Source organism: Bombus terrestris, chromosome 2 (assembly GCF_910591885.1).
Source record: "Bombus terrestris chromosome 2, iyBomTerr1.2, whole genome shotgun sequence".
Taxonomy (NCBI): Eukaryota; Metazoa; Arthropoda; class Insecta; order Hymenoptera; family Apidae; genus Bombus; species Bombus terrestris.
In genome coordinates, this window is record NC_063270.1 from 10,698,209 (window position 1) to 10,711,312 (window position 13,104).

General features: G+C 45.9%; 1 protein-coding gene across 1 annotated transcript in view; it reads left to right on the forward strand.

The window, feature by feature from the left end:
• Positions 1–13,104, forward strand: part of LOC100651060 — a 149,118-nt gene that overhangs the window by 127,976 nt on the left and 8,038 nt on the right. Inside the window, exons 2-8 of the mRNA XM_003402598.4 lie at positions 8,404–8,803; positions 9,174–9,496; positions 9,788–10,262; positions 10,648–10,827; positions 12,511–12,652; positions 12,735–12,865; positions 12,973–13,040. Of these exons, the coding sequence (XP_003402646.2) occupies positions 8,404–8,803; positions 9,174–9,496; positions 9,788–10,262; positions 10,648–10,827; positions 12,511–12,652; positions 12,735–12,865; positions 12,973–13,040 (1,719 nt within the window). The remainder of the gene's footprint in view (positions 1–8,403; positions 8,804–9,173; positions 9,497–9,787; positions 10,263–10,647; positions 10,828–12,510; positions 12,653–12,734; positions 12,866–12,972; positions 13,041–13,104) is intronic.

Consider the following 13,104-nt stretch of genomic DNA (forward strand, 5'->3'; position numbering starts at 1 on the left):
AGCGATTCGGTTGCGTTTCCTCCTCGATGGAGAGCAGCGACTGGCTAATGACCGATTCGGCAACGATTCAAAGGGCAAACATTTTCCTTTGAACGATGAAGTTGAAGCTGGAGTCTCCGTGAAGCCCTCGCGCGATATTATATTCTGGCGGAGCGTTGAAATATCCGCTCAAGCACCGTCCACTCGAGCCAGAGCCGGAGGTATCGTTGGGATGCCAGGATCGTTGTTTATTGGTCGCAATAATGACGGCTAAATTACCCTCCGCGGGCAGCAGATTGTTTTCAAAGCGGCCAGCTGTTGAACCAGTATTCAAACGTCGCTAGTTAAAATTACGTCGGCTCTGTCCGCGTTATAACCGGTCATTATCATTTGAATAGTTACTTCATTAGCTACTTCGATTTCATTCGTTACGATCGTTGATATTTTACGCCGAACTGTTACCTCAAATTAGTTCACGAGCTCGTTTATTTAAATCTGTAAACCCGAATGTACATCACCCTCGTCGATGATTGTTAGAAAAGTGATCTCAGAAAAGACACTGCATTTTAACTTTACTTCGGAACTTACCATCGTTTATGTCATCTTCTTGCGGTGAATGAATTTATGGAAGCACGAAAATCACTCGTTTCTCGAGAACTGAGCGTTAAACACGCGCTTTTCTGGGTAATGAAATTAAGAAATTAATACGAGATGGAGTTGCGCGAATTTTGCTTCTCAAAGATTTAATTCACCGCTGTGTACTATATTCAGTTACTATACGATATACAGGGAACGAGAAATCGACGTTTTTCTCCTAAGTTTGGCATGGGAAAGTTGTACGAGAATCAACTGCTACGGTTGGTTATTTTTAAACTTGGTCGACTGGCGCGTCGAACCTTGACCCCGCCAAGTTACCGGAAGTTTCGCCAAGCCAGTCTCCTCGCCGGTATTAATTTCGCCGCTGTTAAATTTCTCTAGAACCCTCTGCAATTTTTGTTCATGCCTCAAGAATCTGCCGGAGTTACTGCCTCGAGATGGATCATAGGTCGCAACCCTTCCAACCCTAATAATCCTGCGAAAGGGATCCTGTCGATAGACTCGGTCCTTCCCCAAGCGTTTCTCGGAAACGAGGATTTCAGAGACGGGGTCAATGAACGCTTCATAAATTTGCTACGTTCCTCCTCAACTTTTATTTCCTTCGTCGGTAGAGATTTCTTGGCGGAGAGCTGCCTTTCCCCAGAGGGATTTTTTACTCGGGAAAATTACGTAATAGGGTAGCCTACGAACTTACAGGAACCCTACCGCACCCTTCCGCGCTTTCGTAACGTTAGAGCGGAGGGACAGAGAGCGCGTGTGTCGGTATTGTGCGTGCGTTCGCGTGACCGTACCGAGGATCAGCGGATTGGGCGTAGGTCAGTTATGCAACGCTGCTGGCCATCGAACATCCATCCCTGACACGTCAGCCTTCGACCAAAATTATCTTCCGAGTTTTATGCTACTTCGTATTTATTTTTCTTCGCACATTTGACTCACGAAATTATCCCAATACCCACCGCACAACATTTTTGTGAATACGTTATGAGCGTTGCTGCTTGCAAATTTAATTCGATCATATCGGTAGAATTTGAAACCGTTGTAAAAGTATAGGAGTTGCAAAACGTTTATACACCTGATGAAAAATGAATTACACGGTCGTTTTCGATATATAATCGGAGCTAAAAGTCTCTGATCTCAGCGAATATCGAGGTTTAATAATTATTAATTAACGTACGGCCGTGACAAATATCTTGCAACTTCTAGGTACCGGTATATCCCGGGTTTTTAACGTATTATAGTCCGTAATACTATATTATTCATTTACACTTTACGATATCAGATACATGATCAATTAGGTCTCGATTACTAGGACGGAACAAATTGTGAATATTAATACAAGAGGGACGGTTGCGAGTACCTCTTACGGGAACATAAAAGTTTAAGTATGCGTCAAATATCTCCACCTTGCACCCTTTTTACAAAGTTCTCGACTACAAAGATTGGATTTCTTGTATTTGGAGGATGGCGAACCCAATGCCGGGGGAAAATCTATACAGGATTATCGAGGGCTTCGAGAAGGGCTTCCACCGGTATTTCAATGAAAAATTTAACGAAATTGACGGGAATCGACCGACGCGACGGCTGTTCTCATCGTATAGTTCGGGACAAAGAAGAAATTGTCGAATGGCGGGGGTGTCTGTCAAGATGGCGGACGAGTCTGTTGTCCAGGGTTGACCTTTTCCTGGAATAGGAGATCTCCGACCGAGATGCAGCTGCTGTATTGTTGAATAATACACCGCGTCTTGCAACTTTCGATTTTTATACGCCAGTGTCGTATATTCTTACATGTTTATGTAATATGGAACGAAGTTATATCATCTTACGTACGAAATCGTATCGAGAAGCAATTTATCTTTTCCACCTCAAAAAGGTATAGATTCCTTTCATTGGAAAAAGGAAAAGAGCAGCAAAACTAACTCGTTTCGTAACTAGGGAACCGGCGTAACAGAACGTTTTATTCTACAAAAATTCTAGCAATAATTTTTATAAATCTAATTGTTCGATTTAGCGGAATTCTAATCGGATTTTATCGCGTCGTATTTCGTGTATCTCGTAGCCGTGCAAGAATTGCAAATATTATTGTAGTTCTACGCTTATGAGAATTACGGTGTACGTTTCTCTATTCGTCGAAACTATTTCTAAACATTACCGTTTTATTCGACAAGATATTTTCTACCGTAGCTCTGTTCATTTTTATTGAAATGGAGGAGGTTGTACGTACAGGGGAAAGGGAACGATATTTGAAAACGTGCACGTTTTGGAAAATGTTTTCGATCTAGGAGCAAGCAGTCGTGGTGTCGTTGCTTGTCTGCATCGTCGGTTCTAGTTGTGAATATAACTCGAGGTATTTAGGTGAGCATGCATTTCCGCCGTCGTACGTTCAACGAGGAAAGATAGCGAGTCCTCGATAGAGACAAGGAAGGAGACATTCGTGCGAATACCATTTTCCCGACCTGCGACCGACGGAGATGGATAGAGAAACGTGTGCGTTTGTGTACGTGCGCGCGCATGCGCTAGCGATGGGACCGATACAAATAAGGTTCGGAAACCTTCGACCAAACAGACGTCGAGAATGCATGATTATCTTTTGGCCTTGTTTGGCGACCTCGATACATTGAAACTCTAGCTAAATTATTAAAGAATAATTTTACACACGCCAAAAGCTATAAACAAACCACAGGCGTAGTTAAAGACAGTATGGAGAGATTCGTAAGGATCCGCGAAGACGTTGAAAGCGACGTAGCGATAGTTGGCAAAGGAATATCTTTCCCAATCGGTGATATTTCGTTGAGCTTTTATCAGCGGATCATCCGTGTCTCGGTAAGTTTGCGTCGTATTCGATCAAGCGAAGATCTCCGCGCGGGTTTAAATTCCGACCGTCGTCGTAACGTTGCGAATAAAAATTATCGTCTATCTGCTAATGTAAAAGGAGAATCGTAATCGATCCGAACAAAGCTGCATGCGAGAGCGTCATTCCCATCGCTAGTCGCTGCTGGTGGAGCCTGCTGATAAAGAAGAGGCAGTGTCTGAGGGCAGGACAGAGAGGGAAAGCTGAGTCGAGGAGGAACGCGCACCGACCTGGACAACAGAGAAGAAGATACTTGCAGCTCTTCGCGCGAGTGAGAAAGAGAGGAATGAATCCTGAGGGTGCGAGAGGGATAACAGCAAAGAGAGAAAGGGACGCGTCGATCGCGAGACTAGCGAGAGTGAGTAGCGAGAGAGGAACGTTTGACGGAGAGTGAGAGAGAGGTGAAAAGAGGAGAGCGAGAGAGGCAACGATAGAAGGCTCGAGAAAGGGAGAGAGCGAAGGACGCGGAGGAATTAGAAGGATGGATTTCCTGAAGAGGGATAGAGAGGCACGAAGCGGAATTCTAAGAGGCCAGAGCAGGACGAGGACGTCGGTGAAGAGGCACGATAGGGAACGGGACAGAATTTGGGTCCGAGAGGCGCGCGGAGGCAGACTAGAGAGGGATGCAGTTATTTAGCACGAAAGAGAGCGAGAGGCGATGCTTCTGTGACGAAGATATCGGATAAACTTAGGGGGTGACGAGCTACGTGCGAGGGGCCACGACACACAGGGAATTAAGGAACGCGAGAGAGAAAGGCTAAACGAGAGGATACGCGGCGGGAGGGAACGACGATGTTCTTCAGACTGGAAGGATGAAAGGGCGGAAAGAATGGTGGAGTGGCCGAATGAATTCTCTGATAAGTGGGCAACGACGGAGAAAACTTGTAGCGGAAATTGTCTTATTACTTTCTATAACCATGGACGGTCGACTTTTGAACTATTCTGTACAAAGAATCGCTCGGTTCTATGGTTCTCGTGGAATTCGTGAAAGGTATGTGTACATATACAAAAGGCTTTGTCTTGTCAAAAGGAACTCCATAAATGGTGCTGCGAATGGTGTCAAGCGACACGAGCGCCGTTGTTTTGAAAATCTCTTCACGCGCTGCCATTGGCTTCGGTGCTCGATCGCATAAGCGAGAGAGAAGGAAGGACGGAGAAATTGACAGAACCCGAAGAGCCAGCAGGCCGCGTGTTTCCACGTTTTCGTCGAAGGCGAAAATGCATGAAATACTCGCGTTTATCTTGTTCGCAGGAGGAACAGATGTTTCGGTAAACCGAGACGAAACGGGGGAGAACGAAGATAGGGAAAAGAGCGGCGGCAAAGTGGACAAGGGATCCTGAGAGTGAAACGTGCACTTCGCTGGTAAATAGTACGTAAAAGTGCAACAGAGGAAGACCGTCCGAAGACGAACGAAGAGAGACGATAACATTGGCGGAACGGTGTATAGGAAAATAAGAGAACGGAGTGAATACTCGAAGAGAGAGAGAGAGAGAGGCAGAGAGAATGGGTTGGTAGATGGAAACACGGGGATATGTGTGCGAGCGTTGTCGAAGCCTTGGTGCACCTCCGAGCGGAGGAGCCACCTGTAAGGACAATATAATCGACGTAGCGTGATCCACGAGAACTTCGCCTCGCGATCCTATCGTTGCGTAGATCTCTCGATCGGAATCGCACGCGATACGCCTCGCACGAAAAATTGACGAAAACTTGCCGCTCTTTGGATCCTTCGAAGGAGAACGAATTTCATTATATTCCTTCCTGTTCCTCTACTTTGTTGTCGGAAACTGTTCGACGTCGTCCCCGTAGATTTTGACACGCGTAATCATCGAGTTTATAGACGATTTCAACGTGCAAGGTGTTTCATTTGCGCGATAAGATGCGGCCCTTTTCTCTGTTTTCATTTGTAAAACGACGGAAGGACGCGATACGTATATTTTTATCGGTGTTTCGCTCGAACGTCGCTGGATGACGACTAAAAGGAATATTTCGATATAGCCAAGAGTAGAAAGGATCTGTGAGATTCAAAGAAACAGTTTTACTGTAAGCGAAGCTATTAAATGTACTTTATTGATCATAAACGAAATGCAAAACGCTTAGGATAATAGCGAAGTATTGTCGGTTGAGCAAACTTTCACTCGACAGGCGGGAAGTATGATTTTTAATAGAATGTAGCGACTAGAAATGGGTTAGAATTAGGGTTGGGACTATACAGGTAGAAGAACGATCATGAACGACGTGGATGACCGGTCGTTGAAGAGGGCTCTCTCGAGTCGAAGGAGATTCGAGAATCGATAAAAGGAGGAGTTTCGTGGCACAATGACCGTCATTCAGCAGCCGGCCGGGAGTTTAACGAACGACCGCGCGACTCCGTTTCTCTTGGTTGGCCTCCGGTCCTCGGCCGGCAGAGCGCGTCGTTGCGTAAACGCAATGTCGGAAAGGAATCGTAATGTGGAAAGGTCAGTGTCTTTCTTTCTCCGGTGACGTCGACAGGCCGGCACGAACGCGCTTCCAAAAATATCCGCCGTGGCGAAAACCATCGCGAACGTGCACCGAGCCGAGCCGACCGAGCAAACCGCGTTCTCCTTCCCCGCCTCATCTACTCTTTCTCCTTCCCCGTCGAAGCTAGGATCGCGTTTTATCGTCCACGAGAATTTACGCCGTCTCGGTCACTGGTCAGCGACGAGACGCGCGAAATCACGAGAAATCACGCGAACCATGCGAACAGTCGTTACGTTTCTACATCCAACTACTCGCAATCCTCGACTCGTTTCTTCGGACTCGAGTCGTTTTTGAGGTTGTCGTCGTGTAAGACGACATAAGCACGGCGACTCGTAAAACTGGAGTACGAAATGCAGCTCCGTCAGAACCGATCGATATCTCGGTTAACTCGAATTATGTGCAACTGTAGCCGCGCCTTCGTTGAATCAACAACTACAAACCTTTCGTCGATGTTCCGTGTTTGTCGAAAAGGTTGTTGCATTCGATCTCAGATTTTAAACGAGACTATGCTCGAGCTAGTTGCCGCGCGACAGTTTTCTCGGCTATGAAAAGGACATTCCTCTATTCTGCGTTATTAAGAGCAAAGAGAGAAAAGAACGCCTCTGTCAGACGACTTCTTTGTTATTAGAAGGAAGAGAAATGGAAGTTTCGATCGATGCGAGTAATACGCGCATAACCCAATTGTCGAAGGTATCAATCATACCTATTTAAGTCTTTTTTTCAAGTATCTACTTACATATAAATGACAGCATATACGCAGGATTGTACGTTTGCATACAATCGTAACGTCACCGTATCGTGTTCCATTTATTTCCACCGAGAGCACTAAATGACTTTGTGCCTGTTAAATAAATAAATAAATAAATAAATTATCGCTGAAAAAATTGAAAACGACCATAGAATTGGCTGGTTAACGTTGTATGAAACTGTGCATTACGCACACGTTCGGTTTCGCTTGAGCGCGATGCAATTACCAGTCGCGAGCTGGTAAAAGGTTCGATCGACTATCGGGCATGATCGATATCGTGGGTGCGTGGCAGGTGTACGAAGGGAGGAAACCGTAGCTGCAGAGAGCTCGTGCGCAATCTCTCTGCGATCCGTTCTCAGCCACCATATACTTTGTAATTACCTCGTAAACAGGAGGAGGCGGTTGATCAGCGGTAAATTAATCGTCGATGTAAAACAAGAGCGTTCAAAGTCGCGGCTGCGTAGATTTATTGCCAACGAAGCGACCATGGCGATAGCAAATGGAGTAAGAGAGAAACTGGCAGTATTCGTTCGCAGCCGCACGAACAGCGGCGATGTTGCGTGCGCGCGTAAATTCAATCCTCGCTCGAACAGAGCGCCAACTTCGTTCCAGCGAGCATTCTTTTTCACGGCGAAACGTGAACTACCGCGCCTCCATGCGATACGATTGCTTTTGCAATAGCGTTCGCGTAACGCAGGTGCACGCACCGAGCCGAGAAGGTTTTCTGTTTCGCGAACTAATCAGGAATTCGCGTGCGCGCTCCAGCCACGCGTTAATGGAGCCACGACTTCGTCAGTTTGTTTCGCGGATTCGTTTCTTTTGGCTTCTCTTCTCGATTCGCGAAAGACTTTTATCCAGATTGCAGCAGCGTTTTTCGACAGTCGTAAAAGACTCTGGAGGAATCGTCGGAAGCTCGATGGGCGGGTGAGAAAGGCGTTCCGAGAAAGTGAAGCGTTTCGAGACACTTGGTCGGCTGTAATTGTAATCCTCCTGGTTCCTGCAATCTTTCCTTCGTTCCTCGCAAATCACCGAACCGACGAGGATGAACGAGTCGAGCGGCTCGTGGCACTGGCGGCCTTCCCAAACGTTGGGCCAATTGCCAATGTCTGACCCTGTAATTAGGTTTGCGCTGCTGTAATACCATTACCCCGTAACCGTGCAATTTCCCTGGTAGCCGTTCCCGACCTCCCGGACCCGTTCCTTCAACCTGATGTACGTATACACCGAACCACACTCTCCTCGATCGCGAACACTCGTAAGAATCGACATCTCGGAGACATTCTCTCGATACGTAACAGTTTATAATTTCTATTAATAACATAACGTTTCTATTAAAGCAAGATCTGAACTACCGTCTAAAGAAAACTAAAGCGTACTATGTTTCGAAGATTATATTATCAACGTGTTTCATCGAAGCTTACATTCGTCAATTCTCGAAACGGTACTATCCGATTATACATGACGATTATGATTTACGATGTTCAATTTTATTTATTACATATAAACTCTGTAATATAGATTGGTAATAAAATTCGATGAAACTAAAAATTCGAAAATTACGTAATCAAGCCTTAACTCGTTAATGGCGCAATGATACCAATTGAAAGTTTGGAACTCAGTCTTGCGACGTATGGACTGAAGTATGCTCGAAATTTGTGTTATTAGATCGTATCGAGAATCGTGTGCGAGTCAGCAAATATTTAAATTAGCATTGTTGTAACGTTTTTTCAGTGGCGTTGCCGTGTCTTGCGGGGAGTGCAGCAGCAGCGGTACCAGCGATATCACGGAACCAGGTTCCCCGTGCAGCACGAGCAGCGACGAGGGGGTAGCGATACGTGGCGCGTCCGCCAGTCCACTTCCGTCCCTACCCAAGCTGGCGCCGTCCTCGCAGATCAGTACCAGGCCCCAGTGGCCCTGGACCCCGCCACTGGCGGCCACCGCGTGCTCGACCTACAAGAGGCTGAAAGGCGAGCCCGAAGCTGGCACCCTCCCGAGGTCCGGTGCCGCGGACCCGACCTTCCGAGGCACCATCAAATCTACCAGCAAGTCTAACGCCGCCCATCATCATCACGAATCCCAGGGCAAGATCACCGAATACTTCAAAACTCAGATCAAACCTCAGCAACCCAAGGTAACGAGATCTGTCCTTTAAATGTTTTATCGTGTCCGATATCTGTAATACAATTTCTACGATATCCGATATCGAGAACCAACTGTCCTTGAAATACGCATAATGGATGATTTTGGGTGTGAGTCGTGTCTTCGATGAAAATGTGTTTCAACGTCCGATAGGGATGTGCACTTGTCGAGTTCATTGCAATATTGGCGAAACGAAGGCATTTTCTTCGTTGAGACACAACTCATCAAGCGCCGATTATACAAATTCTGCGATTCAGCGACGATGAGAGGCTCGAACCTCTTCTCATAGTCTTGAAATTGTTAGAAAATTGGAGTCGAAGGTTTCGCCGTTAATCCATGCGTGTTGCGATATGTGTCGATAGATCAAGAAGAACAGCGAAACTATGTCGGTGCTGGTTGCGAAGAGTTCGTCGGAATTTCGGAGGCCAGCGACGGTGCAAAGGAACAAAAGCGGACTAGCCAAGTATCTAGCTACTGTGTCGCCAAACGGGAGAACAAATTCAAGCAACGATTGGGAAGTAAGATCTCTGGCAATGTCTCCACCACCTACGAAGAAACCACCGCCGGTGATCGTACCTAGGGCCAATGGTAAGATGGACAAGAAGTTGACGAAGCCGGTGCCCAGCCTACCCATCTCGAATGACGTACTGAAGAACATACCAAGCTGTAAAATCTCGTCCCTCAGGTAGGTCAATTACACGCTTCCAAGCGTGCCGAATTTTTCGAGCAACGCTTAATCCTCTGTTCGTCTAGATCGTTGCGTATTTTGGTACTCTTGGTATACGATGCACGGTTCACACGAGGTACACAGAAAATAGTATCTCTTTTGTATTACTTGTTTGCAATCTTTTCATAGTGACCGTACGTACGTATCAGTTCCGGTCGTTTTCGTTAACGAGAGGATCAAGGCAACGAAGGTAGAAGTAACGATGTTGCTCAACACAGTGTGAATTTGAAACATGTTGTTACGAAATAGGTTGACGTCGGAAGCAACTTCGAACGCGAAAAGTAGCTCGCCACCCTCGACCCCGGCTCCTGCTCTCAGCAGCGACGCCACGACTCTCGACTTCAAAGGTTGCATTCTGTCGAAGCCGCACGTGAACGAGAACAACAACCTGACGAACGGTTGCGGAAGCATCCTGGGCTCGCTGAGATCTCAAAGTAGCCAGGATCCATTAAAGAGGTTGTCCGTTCCGGAGGACACCGACGATAGCAAGGAGAGACAGGTGAGTCCTGCGGACGAAGACGACGTGGAGGAAGAAGAAGAGGATTCGAGGAGCAGCGAATCGAAACCACCCCTATCGCCGATACTCTCTGCCCCGACCACCATACGATTTCCCGCCAGAGAACCGGAGAAAGACAGACAACAGGCTACGGATAGCGGAGTCTGTCGATGGGACAAGTGCGAGGAGAGCTTCGAATCGAGCGGAGAACTACTCGAACATCTGCAGGTACGACATTTTTATAATATCCCGCTATATAGGTGCCGACTCGAATCAGGAAGAACATCCGCAGGCAGAGCGTTTTTATCCGATCGATCGGTTCCATGAGTAACTTGATCGTACACAGGAATTAGCGAAGCTCGTGTATCGCGTTTCGCACTTTTCTGTCACATTGTTGTCACTCCGTGTACAGCGCACGAAACGTCGAGTCCCAATTTTTTTTCTTTTTTGTTATTTTTCGTCCATGTTTTTTGTTGCGTAATCGATATTGCAATACCTACGTGGCTACCGAGTATCCGCTGGATATAATTTCGTTGCAACATCGTGCGACACCATACCGTGCTACGGTCCTTGGCTCGGAAATGTTATTCATCGACAAACTGCTACGTTTCAGGCAGCGCACATCAACACGCAAACCGGAGGTGATAATTTCGTCTGCCAATGGCAAGGCTGCAAGGTGCAAGGGAGGAGTTCCTGTTCGCGAAGGTGGCTGGAACGACACGTGTTGTCTCACGGAGGCAACAAGCCCTTCCGGTGTATAGTCGACGGCTGTGGCAGCAGATTCAGCTCTCAGGTAATGCCTCGTATTCGATGGTTGCCGCAAGCATCGCCTTTTTCATTTGGACGACCATTGGAAGCGATCTCTTTCATACGCGAAGGATGTTAGTGAATTTCATTGTATCCTGTGCTCTTTCTCCTCCTCCGTTCATGCGCTTCACGCCGTATTAATTATTTGCTTTTCATTGTGTTTCTGGCAAAAAACAGCGATAGAAAAAGAGTCGATCGTAAACATAAATCCTTTCGTTGTATTTGTGTTCATCTGGTAAAAAACGTGATCCAAGGTAATTCGATCATGAATGTACGTCGACTGGTTTGCTTCGACGATAAAAACTTGAAATTTGCTCGTGCTAAATAACTTGTTTCATTCTCGTCGTAGCAATGTGCCAATAAGAGAATCCTTGTTACGACGGATATTCGAAACTTTTCATTCATCTGTGTATCGACCATACATCGATCATAAATATAAATATTTCGCTGTGTTTCTGCCTATCTGGCAAAAAATGCGATCGGAGGTAGGTCGACCGTAAGTGTACCTCCGACTGGTTTACTTCGATGGTATAAAATTAAAATTTGCTTCGTGCAAGCTTCTTGTGTTCTTATAATGTCGTCGCTACTAACATAATCGTTGTTGCGATCGACATTCACGTTTCGTTCGTCTCGAGGCCAGATTGAAAACAAAAAATCTCCACGAAAATCGTGGCATCGCCGTAAACTCGATGCTTTTCGTTTCTTCGGGTACTCTTATCGTTTCTAACCGTTGCCGATTGTTCTAACTTTGCCTTTCCTCCTGTGTATCAAGGAATCCCAGAACCTATTTCCGTCATCGTATACGGTGAATTTCATGATGTTATATTTAAGCCGATTTCGAATATCGCGGTGTGAAAACTAATGAAACTTGTTTTTCCTGTTTATCAAGCATTCGACGATCAAACGTTCAAGTACAGATCACAAGTGCAGATGCTGAGATGTTTTTTTTTTCTATGTCGTTGTCGCTCGATATTGCTGACGTTGGGTAATGTATACTGTATCTAAACGAGGGACTACGTATTCGTTGCTGATCCTGAAAGCGGCGCGATCTCAATAATACCGTACTCCCTCTGGTTACCGATGTATGTAGAAGGCAACCGAATCTGTGCCGGTTAAGAACCAAAGAAAATATTTTTACGTAGATCGTTTGGTCCGTGTTTCGATCTACTGATTTTCCATCAATTCACACCTCGGTCGATCAGTCTGTGTGTCTTGAAGAAATCTGTCTTCTTTTGTCTTAACCGTTACCACGAGTGTTCGTGCGTACGTACATGGTTGACGCTGTCTTCAAAAGGCGGGCACTTTCCAGGGACAGTTTTTAAAAACTGTTCACCCGCGACAATCTCTGGCTGGATTTGTCTTTATCTTGCTTTCTCTTTCGTCTCGCGTTGTGTTTCGTGAAACGAATCGTAATTTTCATTATCCTGCTTATCGACGTACCCAGATTTGTCTGTCTTTGCACAGTACGATCGGTCCTTCGTATTTGTACTTTCATCCCCGCATGAACATCTATCTCAAAGCACCTCTGCTATATCTCGAAAATTGAATTTACTTTTGGATACAAAATTTTTGAATAACCGAAGATGATCCTTCTCTATGGACCACGAGGATCACGCTTTCCCTGGGAAGTGCCCACGTTCTAGATTCTAATTAGCGAATCCTTTTACAGACCGCTCTCGAAAGGCACGTGAACGGACACTTTAATCAACCAGAAACCAGCAACAATAACGCCAGACGAAGCTGCGAGAGCGGAGGAAAACTGGTCAGAAGAAATGGGAAGAGACTTCGATACAGGCGACAACCTTGGTCAGGTAAACATCGTCTTTTACGTTTTCTCTGTTTTTGCGGCTTTTTCTTTACGGTTTTCGTCACTGTTCGCTTTTTCGTCCACAGCGAGACTCTTCGATTACTTCGACTCAGGGGTGATGGAGGGTCTTCAGCACAGGTTACTTCAACTGGCAAAGTCGAGGACGCAAGGTCGTCTCGCGGAGACACCAGGAAATTCGATGGCCCTAACTAGTCAAGTACGTCAGATAGAAGTAGACAGTCTTTGGCGATTCATCGACCAAATTATTTTTCAATTCAAATAATTCTATTCAAATAATTTTATTCGAATAAATTTTTTTTGTAGATATTAGCCCGAAGAGTAGAAATGGATGGAAAGACTAAAGTCCTGTTACGGTGGTACCCTCCAGACATGTAAGTTGTCTAGACGTTTCCTTCCGCTTATACACACTAACTATCACGAGGTATTATAATCCTT